Source organism: Danio aesculapii, chromosome 11 (assembly GCF_903798145.1).
Source record: "Danio aesculapii chromosome 11, fDanAes4.1, whole genome shotgun sequence".
NCBI classification, from domain to species: Eukaryota; Metazoa; Chordata; class Actinopteri; order Cypriniformes; family Danionidae; genus Danio; species Danio aesculapii.
In genome coordinates, this window is record NC_079445.1 from 46,730,097 (window position 1) to 46,745,096 (window position 15,000).

Here is a 15,000-nt window from a genome sequence, read left to right on the forward strand (position 1 = left end):
TCTCTGTTCTGAAGATGACTCTCCATCTCTGCACTCTGATTGGCTGTTCCACCTCTTCTCCAGCCAATCAGGCAATGTTTGCTGTATTCTGCTGTTCTGATTGGCTGCTGAGTCTCGGAGGTGTTGATAATAGACCTGAAGACTCCTCCTCTCTCACACACTTCATCTTCTGCTCCTGTTTCTGCAATAAGGTCACACCAGGAAGCGTTTCTGCAACATTTCCTCAACGTTCCCTCAATCTGCTGGCTGAAGGCTTCATAGGGAATATCAGAGTTAGACACTGTTGGCTCAGAAGGCTTTTGAAGCAGGATGAGCACTAAAATAGCCTCTTCATTCATTATTGATCATTGATTTCCCTCTCCATTAGCAGCTGCTGATCAATAGTCAGTTCTCAGCACTAATCAACCCACAGGATCACGGATGATCACCGATGATCTACAACTCATCAATTATCTTTATTTCATGTACAGTATGTGTGAAACTCATCTACAGCAGGAGCATCTCTAGACCACTCAGGGATGTGATTCATTCATTTCCAATGACCACAAATCAGCCTGATAATCAATATTGCTGACCATCATTCATTCATTCATTTTCCTTCAGCTTAGTCCTATATTCATCAGGGGTTGCCACAGCGGAATGAACCACCAACTATGAACCACCAACTATTCCAGCATATGTTTTACCCAGCGCATTCCGGCTGCAACCCAGTGCTGGGAAACACCCATACACTTTCATTCACACACACACATACACATACACTACGGCCAGTTTAGTTGATCAGTTCCCCTATAGCGCATGTGCATGGACTGTGGGGGAAACTGGAGCACCCGGAGGAAACCCACACCAACACGGGGAGAACATGCAAACTCCACACAGAAACACACACTGACCCAGCCGGGACTCGAACCAGTGACCTTCTTGCTCTTAACCACTGAGCCACACAGCTAAATCTTACATTGAGGACAGTGTTGTGTTAATGTGCACATGATCTAATGATGTGCTCAGAGTTGTGTGTGATGCTCAATTTAGAGGTCAGTGAATGAAGACAATCCCAGCAGCAGCAGCTCAATGTTCTTACAGTGTGTTTACTTCAGTGACCTCTGACCTCTGACACACAGAAAACACACAATAACCCACCGTCAGCAGCACTGAACAATAACAGCAGCCCATAAACACACCTGTACTGAGGGACTGATGAGGAGCACATGACACACACACACACACACACACACATTGGGTTTTCATAATGTATTGGGACATTCTATGGATTTATGGAGACCAAAAATATCCACACAAGCCGAGGTCAGAAATCACCGGTGGTATTGCTGTATTTGTGTGAACATTTGGCACACACAACGGGATGTGGAATACACACACACACACACACACACACACACAGTAAAATCTGAGTGGAATGTGCTGTAATCCTGCACAGATTTACCCACATGCGCATTATTAGCCACCTCAGACTGATTATTCATGTGGTTTTGAATTATTCCTCTCATCATCTATGAAGTTACATCTGCGACACGATGCTGACATGCAGAAGTGTCCTCAAACACCTCAAAACTGAGTTAACACACATGCAACAAACTATTAGTGCACTCAAAACATGACCCTGTGCACTAAAGAGTGCCCCAGGACTCAATGCACCAGTTTATTGACTCTAAGTATTCTGAATATTGATCATTGGCCTATTATTATACATTGAGGAATTATGATTGGACATTGCTGAAGGCAAAACATTCTGAAGCAGCATTAGGACAAATGCTTTTCTGTTTGACCACTTGATAAATCAACCTTGATTATTATTATCATTTAGTTTTATTGCAAACTTATTTCTATTTTCTGAAAGGCGTTTATGTCCATTATTCCATTTAATTAAACTCCAATAAAAATAAAACACATCAGTTTTCCATGTCTTTTTATCTATATTGAAAGGGAAAGCGAGTGAAACAAAAATAGCAGAAGAAGTGGAGTAAATAAATCTACTTATATGTTTCCCTGTAGGCATCTGTGCATCTGGAGTGGGACAAAACTTGAACAAACAGAAAGAATATAATAAATATATCTGTATATATTATAATAATAATAAAACAAGTCCCGAACAGGTCTCTGTTTTGCACTCAAAACACGATCTTTTACACAGAAAGTGTCACAGTAACTCCACAATGAACTGAGGCAGCGAGGAACGCGCATCCGGACACATGAACACGCGCAGCGATAAAGCAGGAGCGCGCAGGAGTGTAGCGGCGCTCGTGACGTCACGCGCGTGCGATTATTTTGAACGGGGGTCAAGATGGCGGAGGAGAGCGGCTTAAAGCACCGGAATCACACCGGACAGACGTGCAGCAACAGCCGGTATAGAGAAGGTAAGAACGGCGGAGAGAAGCGCGAGTGTGCGCGTGTCTGATCAGCTGAGCGCGGGTCACGAGTGGCGCGAAATGGCGTTTGGTGGGAGCAGGCCAGTGATGCGCTGCGGTAAAACACACCGATATAATGAATTAATTCAGCGTTAGAATGAAATAAACGACACCACATTAAAGCCGTCGTTTTTAATTAGAGCTCGGAGAATACGTGTGTGAGGAACGCAGAGATGCTGAGGTGATGATGATGATGATGATGATGATGGTGCTGCAGAGTTCAGTCACTCGGAGGAGCACAGCTGATTTATTACTGATGCTTTATTGTGTTTAATGGGCAGTCGAGCTCTGTGTGAGGCTTGATCCTCCAGTTTCACAGCTCGTGTTTATCAGGCCACACGGGAATATAGAGATATATCTGACAGGAATCACGAACGGACGGAGATTTGAGGAGAAAACTCAGTAAATGACGGAGAAACAGCTCCATCTCGATCACACACAGGTGTTTTACTATACACATTAATCACACATGTATAATATTCTGCTTTCCTGCCGTTCGACAGGTTGTTGTGGTGTGGAGATGGTGTTGTGTTGCTGGATAGTTGCGTGAAGGTTGTGTGACGGTTTCTCGAGATCACGTGATACACTTGGCGTTTTATTATTTAATTGGTTATTTTTGGTTATTGTGTGTGTGTGTGTCTGTGTGTGTGTGTGTTATGTAAGATAGACTCCTGTACTGTCATTTACCTTATGGTGTATAATTTGAGACATCTTTTGGTTAACCTGCGTACACATTGTATATAATTGTATATAAATAGGAAGTGTTGAGAGTTCAGTGTTTAGTTTAACATGTTAAATTAATTTTTTAGTAAAATCTCAAAATATTGTTGGAATAATGTTTAATTGAGTGTAGCAGATATAGTTATATTAAAGTGAAGCTGCGCTCTTCAGCTGTACTTATTAATGTTAGAGAGTAAGTGATGATACTAAATGTGATTTTGTTTGATTTTATGAATAAAATATTGTTGTTAAAGTGGTATGAAGTAGAGTATAAAGATTCCAGGTGAGCTTTAATGATTATTATGGTCAGAAACTGAATCTTAAAGAGTTATTTAGCATGATTAATTATTAAAATGATTATTAATAGAATCAGAAAGAGCTTTATTGCCAGGTATGTTCACACATACGAGGAATTTGTTTTCGTGACAGAGCTTCTACAGTGCAACAGGATTACAGAGACAGGACAAAAAACAGATCATAAATATATATTTTTAAAAATAGAAGTAAGTAGTGAGTGCAAATATACAGATTGACAAGTGTATGTACATGTTTATTACTATATACAACGTTATATGAGCAGCTGTTATGTGCAAATTGGCATGTAAAGTGTGTTGTTAAATAAGTGTATATGTGTATAAAAGTGTATAGCAGTAGTGATGTTGGTTCCACAATTATTATCATCAAGTGTTCATGAGATGGATTGCCTGAGGGAAGAAACTGTTTCTGTGTCGGGCTGTTCTGGTGCGAAGTGCTCTGTAGCGTCGACCAGAAGGTAACAGTTCAAAGAGGCAGTGTGCTGGGTGTGAGGGGTCCAGAGTGATTTTGGCAGCCCTTCTGCTCGCTCTGGATAAGTACAGTTCTTGGGGAGTAGGAAGGGTTGTACCAGTGATTCGCTCAGCAGTCCGAACTATTCGACGTAGTCTTTGGAGGTCGTATTTAGTAGCTGAGCTAAACCAGACAGTTATTGATGTGCAGATGACTGATTCAATGATGGAGGTGTAGAACTGTTTCAGCAGCTCCTTTGGGAGGTTAAACTTCCTCAGCTGACGAAGAAAGTACGGCCTCTGTTGAGCTTTTTTGACAATGGAGTCAATGTGAGTGTCCCACTTCAGGTCCTGAGAGATGGTGGTGCCCAGGAACCTGAATGACTCCACTGCTGCCACAGTGCTGTCCATGATGCTCAGTGGGGGGAGAGCAGGGGGGTTTCTCCTGAAGTCCACTATCATCTCCACTGTTTTGAGCGTGTTGAGCTCCAGGTTGTTGTTACTGCACCAGACAGCCAACTCCTTAACCTCCTGTCTGTAAGCAGACTCATCACCGTCCTGAATGAGGCCGATAAGTGTGGTGTCGTCTGCAAACTTCAAGAGCTTCACAGAGGAGTCTTTTGATGTGCAGTCATTCGTGTACAGGGAGAAGAGCAGTGGGGAGAGGACACACCCCTGGGGGGCGCCAGTGCTGATTGTGCGGATGCTAGATGAGAATTTTCCCAGCTTCACCAGCTGCTGCCTGTCCGTTAGGAAGCTGTTGATCCAATGACAGACAGAGGTGGGCACAGAGAGCTGAGTTAATTTGGGCAGGAGAAGTTTTGGGATGATGGTGTTAAACGCCGAGCTGAAGTCAACAAACAACATCCTCACATAGGTCCCTGGTCTGTCTAGGTGTTGCAGAGCATAATGCAGTCCCATATTTACTGCACCATCCACAGACCTGTTTGCTCTGTAGGCAAACTGAAGAGAGTCCAGTGAGGGTTCAGTGATGTCCTTCAGGTGAGCCAGCATCAGTTTTTCAAAGGACTTCATGACCACAGATGTTAGTGCCACCGGTCTGTAGTCATTTAGTCCTGTAAGTTTGGGTTTCTTTGGGATGGGGATGATGGTGGAGCGTTTGAGGCAGGAGGGCACTTCACACAGCTCCAGTGATCTGTTGAAGATCAGGGTGAAGATGGGGGCCAGTTGGTCAGCACAGGATTTTAAACAGGCTGGTGTTATAAAATCTGGGCCTGGTGCTTTTTTCCTCTTCTGTTTCCGGAAGACCTGGCACACCTCCTCTTCACTGAACTGTAGGGCAGGTATGAGGGAGGCGGGGGATGGTGGTGTTAATGGTGGCGTGAAGAGCAGTTCAGAGTGGGTGTGGGGGGTTTTCTCAAACCGGCAGTAAAACTCATTCAGGTCGTTTGCAAGTCGTTCATCGTCTACAGCGCTGGGGGATGGTGTCTTGTAGTTTGTGATGTTTTTCAAACTTTTCCACACGGATGCTGAGTCGCTGGAGGAGAACTGACTCCTTAGTAGCTATAGTTACAGTTAGTGCCAGTTTAGTGACTTGCTTCTGGAAATCTTTAGGAAAATGGATTCTAGCTGTTACTTTTTAAAAATAAATGTATAAAACACTAGAATTAAAGCTGTATTGCACTTTATGCTTAACCTCTTGCCGCTCATATTGGGTTAAAGTTGGTTTTGTAGTCGCACATTAGTTTAGTGATGTTTTGAGACTCAATATTATTTGCCATGCTACTTTGAATATTGGGTCTAAAGTCGCATGCAAGTATGACTTCAGAACAACATTAGCACTATTACATTGACTGAACAATGTTGTACTTTGGAAGTCATTGGCTGCTAATAGGATTTCCCTATTTATAATTCGCAAAGAAACCTTTTCTGAAATTATATATTTAAGGAGAAAGTCAGAATGTGTAAAATATATAAAATCAATTTTACCCCAATTTGACCCACATAAACATAAACAAGTTGTATTCATATGAGACTTATTAGGTAAGGGATAATGTACATCCAGCCGGTGGTTATTTGAGAATAAAGTTTAATCAGCAGCTGTTGTGTAAGACTAAAGTGTTTATTCTGCAATAATAATCCTGATTATTACGTCAGGACCGTATAATGATCAGTTATCATGGGGCATTGGGTTTGCAAACGTCAAGGTTTTAAAACTGCCTCAATTTTCTGCTATACTGTTCCTAAGCTATGCGTAAGAGATTTTATTTACATTTTTTCAGACAGCAGTATCTCCAGCTGAAAAGATATCCCAACATGCCATTTAAATTATGAAGAAATCAGTGTTTTTGAAGACAACAGAGCTCAATGATTGATTTGACTGATTTAGTCTTGACATGTTTACAGCTCTAGAATATTTTAAATGTTCCTTAAACTAAAATATATTGTGTTCAAAGAGGGAATTATTTTTTATTTTTATCTAGATATTTAAAAGGAGCATATTTTAGAGCAGTAATCACAATACAGTGATATAATTATTCAAGGTTATCATACCGTCTGAATCTTATACTGGACCTTGCCTAGTTATCAGAACCGTAATATGAACATGTGAGATTTGTTATAACTAGTACCTTCACGAGCGTTCTGAGTCCTGGCGAATCTGCGTTTGATTGACAGGATCCAAAAACAACACCACTATTGCATGTACTGTAGTGGACAGAACATCTGGAGTTCCAATCATATTTAGTTTTTAGTCTCATTTTCAATGAATGATTCAGTAACTCACCCATAATAACTTCCTCTTTCATTACTGGATGGACCATTTGTGCAGAATCATTCATTCATACTTCATATGTTTGTCTGGTTGTTTCCATTGGTTAGATGATGGAGCTGCTGCAGCTTTCACTTTTGAGCGTCAAGTTAAAGACACATGATGGGGATTTTAATCTTTACAATAAACATCAGTGTTTATATCGAAACTATAAACTGATCCCCCAGTACTGCTGTGTATCTGAGTGCTTGTAACTTTACAACTGACTCAAAAGACTGAAAACTGAATCTTCATAGCAGCTCTGAATTAGCTGATTTTATGAATATGAATTTACATGAATGTGATTTACATTACTTCAGTTGATGAAAACCTTTTCTGCATGTCACAGTGCTAATGTTGATGTTATGCTCATGTGTTGTGTTAAAGAGAGCACATACAGTATATAGATTTATAATGTTGGACATTTTTAAATCTATTCTTTCAGATGTGTGTAGTTTCATAGGCTGGATCTGCTTGTTCAGCACTCTGGATCAGTTTAATTGTGTTTAAATGTTCTTTGGAAATGAGTGTTGTTGTTGAGGTTATTTATAAAGAGCTTTTAAAGGAGTTTGGAGGTGTTTTTCACGGCAGAGCTGCTTGTTTTTCTGGGTTTCTCCTGAACTACATGCAGTGCTGCTTTAAATAACCTCCCTGCCCATACGCGCCCTCGCTGGGGAGCACTCTCTGTTAGTGCACTAGATAACCAGCTCTACAGGACCTCAGGGATGTGTCACTATAGGAAACCATTATAATGTATGGTGGTGTCTGATTGTTCATAAATCATTCACAGCAGGCTTCATTTTATTGTGCTGTTTGTCATTTTGTATATTTTTTAATTATTTTGAAATATTCTCTGTATTTTGTTTTACATTCAAGGAAATTCAACATTTGTATGTGTATATACATGGTTTTTACAATCGTTTTTAACATCATATACATGGTGATAATGGGGAAAAACAAATAGTAAAAAATAACTATAGTAAAAAAAGTAAAGTAAATAAATGGATAAATGCGGCTGTTTCTGTTAGCAGTTTAGCTTATGTATTGTTTTAACTGATTATTGCGGTCTGAGTTATTATTATGCAGGTTTGTGTTTGGGCTCTGGCTCTTGTTTAAATGTTCCTCAAATGATGTTTAACAGAGCAGGGAAACGTTCACAGTATTTCCTCTAATATTTTTTCTTCTGGAGAAAGTCTTATTTGTTTTATTTCGGCTAGAATAAAAGCAGTTTTTAATTTATGAACCATTTTAAGGTCAATATTATTAGCCTCTTTAAACTATATATTTTCTCGATAATCTACAGAACAAACCATCATTATACAATAACTTGCCTTACTCTAACCTGCCTAGTTACCCTAATTACCCTAGTGAAGCCTTTAAATGTCACTTTAAGCTGAATACTAGTGTCTTGAAGAATATCTAGTCTAATATTATTTACTGTCATTATGACAAAGAGAAAATAAATCAGTTATTAGAGATGAGTTATTAACACTAATATGATTAGAGATGTGTTGGAGAAATCTGCTCTCTGTTAAACAGAAATTGGGAAAAAATAAACAGGGGGGCTAATAATTCTGACTTCAGCTGTATGTGTTGTGTTTTGAGTTTGATAAAAGTGCATTATAATATGTATTGTTGTTATTATTCACAGCTGGGTCAGTGTTTCTGTATGTCCGAGACTGGCACACTGCAAATGTTTTACTTACTAAATGTTTATATCTTGTTTTTAGTCCAAATATCTACAAATTCTGAAACCAAGAAGCATTTTCTAGACAAGCAAACAGTATAGTCTTGCTTTAGGAAAGGAGTCAAAATTCAGTGTGTTAAGCAGAATGATCTGGCAATGGTGTAAGTGAAATAATATTTTACTTTGAAAAAGCGTTATGTTTCTTATACCATTGTTATACCTCATTTATAGCATCTTATACCGTGTTTAAATGATAAACGCACACCTAATTTTGACTGATTTCTGAAGAGAAGACAACATGTGTTGCTTGTCTAGAAAATGCTTCCTAAATTAAGAGATGTAAGCTGTTTGGAGTGGAAGTGGGTCAGAAACTGAGTAAGAGCAGCATGTTTTGCTGTGTATCACTGGTTTAACTGGTTTATGAGTAACTTTAGACGGGCTGATGTGGGTCAGTCCATTTGCGGCATTCATGCTGTGTTTTGAGGACAAACGCAGGGATCCAGAGATGTGGACACGTGTGCAGTATTACTATAGTAATGTGTGTGTTCTCTCACTCCTCATGCAAAGTCCATTGTGTATTTAATAATGGTGTGTATATCAGCATAGCTAACACATTGTGTGCATAGTGGTGTAAGGGATCACAGATCTCATGTTTGGATCACATTATGGTTGTTTTAGTAATGGATCGCACCATTTTTCAGATCAACCAAAAAGGGCGGGAGACAAATAGTCACCTTTAGAATGATAAGGTTCTGTCTGTGTTCTGAATGATCTTGAGTTATTGAGCTTCAAAGATTTTGCATTCCATATAGCAAACAATATGTGTGTAACAGCTCTCTTTCACACATTAACATGACAGAGACCCTAAGAGTTCTCTACATGTAAATGATCAAAGTTCTCGGTAAATGCAGAGAGAAGCTTCTCATTCTGAAAGGTCATTTCCACTAGGAATTATAAACTTCTATCTGGCAGATCATTCACTGAAGCATTACTTCAAGAAATACAATCAAAAATATATAAGTTTGTGTTGTAACAACATGTTGATGCTTGAGAAGTAAAATATTTGCTTTCTATAACATTTATTTCATGTTTTAGGATTATTATTTTTTGTTTAAATGAAGCGTACAGGGCTATATGCTTAATATGCCAGTGCAGATGTTAATTTGATCTAATTAATGTGTTAATATTTATTACATTTTATGCTTTAAATGAATTATTGAATTATATTTATTATATTATATGTTCCATTAATTAAATTAAGTATTTGCCCTTCAAGGCTTAATATTAAATTTAAAGAGTTTAAAAGAAACAGACGATGAAAAATAAATGAGTTTAATAAACACTGAAAAGTGTTTCACTGACTATATTTAAACAAATAAATACATTTCACATTTAATATAGACATTTTAATATTCATCTCTTTTTCAACAATGTCAAATTTAACATTTTATCTCAATGTCCGTGGCGCAGTGGGTAGCACGATCGCCTCGCAGCAAGAAGGTCGCTGGTTCGAGCTTCAGTTGGGTCAGTTTGCATGTTCTCTCGTTGTTGGTGTGTGTTTCCTTCGGGTGCTCCGGTTTCCCCCACAAGTCCAAACACATGCGGTACAGGTGAATTGGGTAAGCTAAAATTGGCCATATTGTATGTATGTGATTGAGTGTGTATGGGTGTTTTCCATTGATGGGTTGCAGCTGGAAGGGCATCCACTGTGTGAAACATATGCTGGATAAGTTGGTGGTTCATTCTGCTGTGGTGACCCCAGATTAATAAAGGGACTGAGCCGAAAAGAAAATGAATGAATGAATCTCAATGTAAAGGAAATGCTAAATCATCACGTTGACACATCTCAGTTGTGTGTGGTGTGGCATTATGTAGTCGACTCTGATTTTGTGTGATTTTGTCTTTCTGGTGTTTCCTGCTGTCAGTGGAGCAGTCCGGTGAAACGACAAAGAAAGCTGATCCTGATTGGTCCTCGTGCGTACATTTAAAATGCTGATTGGCTCACAGAAAGAACCTTATAGAGCCAAGCTAGAGTTCAAGTTTGTAGATAAACCATTTTGTTTTTTAAATAAAAAGTCTTAAATTGTAAACAACTTATAAAAAAACATCCCATAATGTAAATAAGATGTCATTTAATAAGAATATGTCAATAACTCAATTTTGACAAAAATGTCAGACAGAACCTTGTATTTCTAAGGTGACGAAATGTAATTTGCTTTCCGTTTATTACAGAAACAGCACTGCAAGACACTTGGTTTAACAAACAGAACTGAGAAGATGTGATTATATTAAAAATAAAATAAAATGGAGAAATAATCAGCTGAATAAAATATTCAGTACTGTGAAAAACTCACTGTTCCTCCTACTGTTGCTGAGAATGTAGAAATCTAACATTATCATTTATTTAACCCATGTTTATTTAGTCTCATCTTCAATAAAGGATTCAGTTTTCCACTGCTAGATGATCGTTGAAGAATTATTCAGTGACGTGTTTTTGATGGCTGGTTGTCGCCACCTACTGGTTAAATAATGTAACTGCTGCCTACATCTTTCTTGCGTCGTTAAATGCATATGAGGGTGATTTTAATCTTTACCATAAATATCAGTGGGTTAGGGCTAGTTAGGATTAATAAAAATGTGCTAATCATATGTATATCATTTATAATTGATGTTGCGTGGGTGTTGAGATCCTGATCTTTCAATGATTAATGGTGCAGCTTACACTGAATGCATTAATGCAGGATAAACACATATTGACAGAAAACACCTTTAATAACCTAAGAAACCCAGCACATCCCCAATAACCCAACACAACTTCTGTCATCATTATATTTTACAGGAAAGCCTACATGCTTTTGAATGACGTGAGAGGCCATCTCTCTGTGATCGTTACACATTTATGATTAATCTACAATAAAACAGATGTATGAGTCTAATCCACGGGTCACATGTGTTCTGCACCCTTAGCTGTGATCCGTTACACCCCAGTGCATATGACATGGATCTGCAATGTGGAGTTGGGCTTATACAGCGTTCAGAACTCCTCAGATCTGTGCATTACTGTAGAGTTTAACCATAGAGAGTACAGGTTTACTATCTGCATGATTTTAGGCCTGAGAGAGTAAAAGAAACTCAGAAACTACAAGTAATTGTCCCATTTGTAACTTAATAAAGAATAATTGTGTTGATTTATGCAGTAATGATGTTATACAGTGCTAGTTTACATGAATTATTCCATTTCTGTACCTGAACACTCTCTGACTACACTGAAACACATGACAAGCACAGGTGAACAACACAACAGAGCGAAGACACAAGTCAAATAAACACTGCTCCCTGTGTGTGTGTGGGTGTGTGTGTGGGTATCAGGTGTGTGTTCTAACTTCCTCTCTCTCTGTGTGAGGTGTGTGTGGTGTGCAGGATGTCTCTCCTCCTGTGCTGGAGTGTGCTGCAGGAGTGTGTGTGGACGGGGAGTCGTGTGGGCCGGTGCAGATCGTCAGGGCGGACGAGGAGCGTCAGCAGTTCTGTCTGGATGAAGCGGCGCTGGAGCGGATGCTGCTGCAGGAGTGTGTGCGCGACCTGCATGTGGTGGTGCTGTCGGTGGCCGGAGCCTTCCGTAAGGGCAAGTCCTTCCTGCTGGACTTCATGCTCAGATACATGTACAAGCAGGTCAGCAGACGAAATCTCTACAGAAACACTGTCTTTAGGGTCTGTAAGATCGGTGTTTGCTGTCTCCAGAATGTGTGTGTGCAGTTTCAGCTCAACATACCCATCAGATCATCTATTATACCCTGCTGAATGTGCCCAGTTTGGCCTCACTTTAGCTGTTACTGTGCCTTTTAAATGCAAATGAGCTGGTTCTGCTCCCGCCCACTGTTCCCACATGTGTGTGTGTGTTTCTCCTGCTGTGTCATATAGACAGCAGTCAGTGATAGAGACAGAATGAACATGAAGCGTGCTGCACTGATGTTTGGATGTAGCGTGTGCTTTAATGTGTCGCTCATCAGTGATGAAGTAACCTCCTCTGCAGAATGATGATGATGATGATGATGATGATGACTCTATAGAGTGCTCAGTGTGTGCTGTTTGACCAGCAGCAGTGTAGAAACATTACACACACACACACAGAGCATTAATCCTCTACAGCCGCTTTACTGTGAACACTGCTGGTTTGTGTTTCTCTCAAAGACTCTTTGTGTGTGTGTGTGTGTGTGTGTGTGTGTGTGTGTGTGTGTGTGTGTGTGTGTGTGTGTGTGTGTGTGTGTGTGTGTGTGTGTGTGTGTGTGGAGTGTTATTGAGTGTAGATTGAGCTCTCACACTGAACATGCAGCACACGGGTCACATGGCTGAAAACACTGTGGAGATGTACAGTTGAGGTCAGATATATTCGCCCCCTTTGAGTATTTTTTTCTTGTTTAAATATTCCCTAAATGATGTTTAACAGAGCAAGGAAATGTTCACAGTATTTCCTCTAATATTTTTTATAATTATAATTCAGGGGGGCTAATAATTCTGACTTGAACTGTGTGTGTGAGTGGGAGAATGAAACCGAAACTCCTGGTGTTTGAGCGCAGTAGTTGATCAGTCTGGTGTAGCTCCTCCTCCTCAGTCCAGCATCAGCTGCTGTAGCTCCTCCTCCTCAGTCCAGCATCAGCTGCTGTAGCTCCTCCTCCTCAGTCCAGCATCAGCTGCTGTAGCTCCTCCTCCTCAGTCCAGCATCAGCTGCTGTAGCTCCTCCTCCTCAGTCCAGCATCAGCTGCTGTAGCTCCTCCTCCTCAGTCCAGCATCAGCTGCTGTAGCTCCTCCTCCTCAGTCCAGCATCAGCTGCTGTAGCTCCTCCTCAGTCCAGCATCAGCTGCTGTAGCTCCTCCTTCTCAGTTCAGCATCAGCTGCTGTAGCTCCTCCTCCTCAGCGTTCCTCTTCAGAATAGTGTTCAGGTCACTACTGATGCTGCTGGAGAAAACCTTTCCTGACTCGCTCCTCCAAAACACCCTAAAGTACTCAATAATGTTAACATCTGGGTACTGTGCAGGCCATGGGAGATTCACTTTCTTCACTTTCTTCACTTCACTTTCATCTTCATCAAACAGTCTCCAGTCCTGCTGTGTGTTTCGCTGCATTATCATCCTGACACACACCACCGCCTTTAGGATACTGTGTTTGACCCATTGGGTCACATGATCCTCCAGAATGGTTGGATAGTTCTTGTTAGGGACCCAGCATCCATCTAGCACAAGTATTAGATCTAGGGAATATCTATATATATATATACCTGTATGTGTGTGTGTGTGTTTGTGTGTGCATGAAAATGTAAGTTTGTGTGTGTGTGGCTGCTGTGTATTTGTGTATGCATATTTCTTCATGCGTGTGCGTGTGTATGTGTGCATGTGTGCGTGTGCGCAGGACTCAGAGGTGTGGCTGGGGGGAGATAATGATCCGCTGACGGGCTTCACCTGGCGGGGCGGCTGCGAGCGCGAGACCACCGGCATTCAGGCCTGGAGTGAAGTGTTTGTGGTGGAGAAACCAGACGGCAGCAAGGTAAACACACACACACACACACACACACACACACACACACACACACACACAAACACATATGCAGCACACATTTACTACAGGCATGATCCAGTGTCTGTGTTTTGAGTCAATTTTGTTATGCTCTGACGAGTGTGTGTGTGTGTGTGTAGATGTGTGTGTGTGTGTAGATATATGTGCCCTCCAGAAACTTGCGTTCTGTGAATGAACGTCGCCTCGTTGTTCCATCCCAAAGAGGGAAGAAATCACTTTCCCGAACTCTCACATTCAATCTGCCCAGTTGGTGGAATGAACTCCCTAACTACATCAGAACAGCCGAGTCACTTGCTGTCTTCAAAAACGACTAAAAACTCAACTGTTTAGTCTCCACTTTCCTTCCTAATCTGCAATTGCCTCTCTGGCTATACCACTAACTGTGCCCTCTCTCTCTCTCTCTCTCTCTCTCTCTCTCTCTCTCTTAAAAAAAAAAAAAAAAAAAAAAAAAAATTTCTACTAATGTTTTGCTTCTTAGACTTTACACACCTGAAACTTGTCTACAGCACTTGTTCACTGCTGCTCTTATAGTTGTGTAAATTGCTTCCTTGTCCTCATTTGTAAGTCGCTTTGGATAAAAGCGTCTGCTAAATGACTAAATGTAAATGTAAATGTGTGTGTGTGTGTGTGTGTGTGTGTGTGCGCATGCGTGTGAGAGAGAGAGATTGAGGCATGTTCTGGTGTGTGTTTTTGTGTTTTTTGTGTGTGAATTTTGTAATGTTGTGTGTGTGAGAGTGTGTGTGAGTGAATCAGTTGGGTCATGTTCTGGCGGGGTGTGTGTGTGTGTGTTTGTGTTTGACCATCTGTCTACCCACAGGTGGCCGTGCTCCTCCTGGACACTCAGGGTGTGTTTGACAGTCAGTCCACCATTAAAGACTGCGCAACACTGTTCGCCCTCAGCACCATGACCAGCTCAGTACAGGTGCAGCACACACACACACACACACAAATGCGCACACACACACTGACACACTCATGTATACACACACACTCCCTCTTACATACAATCACTCACACATTCATGCACACACACACACCCCCATGTATACACACATGCTCTCACAC

At 40.7% G+C, this 15,000-nt stretch overlaps 1 protein-coding gene across 2 annotated transcripts in view; it reads left to right on the forward strand.

The window, feature by feature from the left end:
• The first annotated feature begins 2,257 nt into the window (after positions 1-2,257).
• zgc:158270 (uncharacterized protein LOC791213 homolog) overlaps positions 2,258-15,000 on the forward strand; it is a 21,516-nt gene continuing 8,773 nt past the window's right edge. The window contains exons 1-4 of one of the 2 annotated variants that reach the window (XM_056468268.1): positions 2,258-2,375; positions 11,771-12,036; positions 13,771-13,905; positions 14,753-14,857. In XM_056468268.1, the coding sequence (XP_056324243.1) occupies positions 2,303-2,375; positions 11,771-12,036; positions 13,771-13,905; positions 14,753-14,857 (579 nt within the window). In that variant the 5' untranslated portion in view covers positions 2,258-2,302. The remainder of the gene's footprint in view (positions 2,376-11,770; positions 12,037-13,770; positions 13,906-14,752; positions 14,858-15,000) is intronic. The other variant, XM_056468269.1, reaches the window with a different exon arrangement.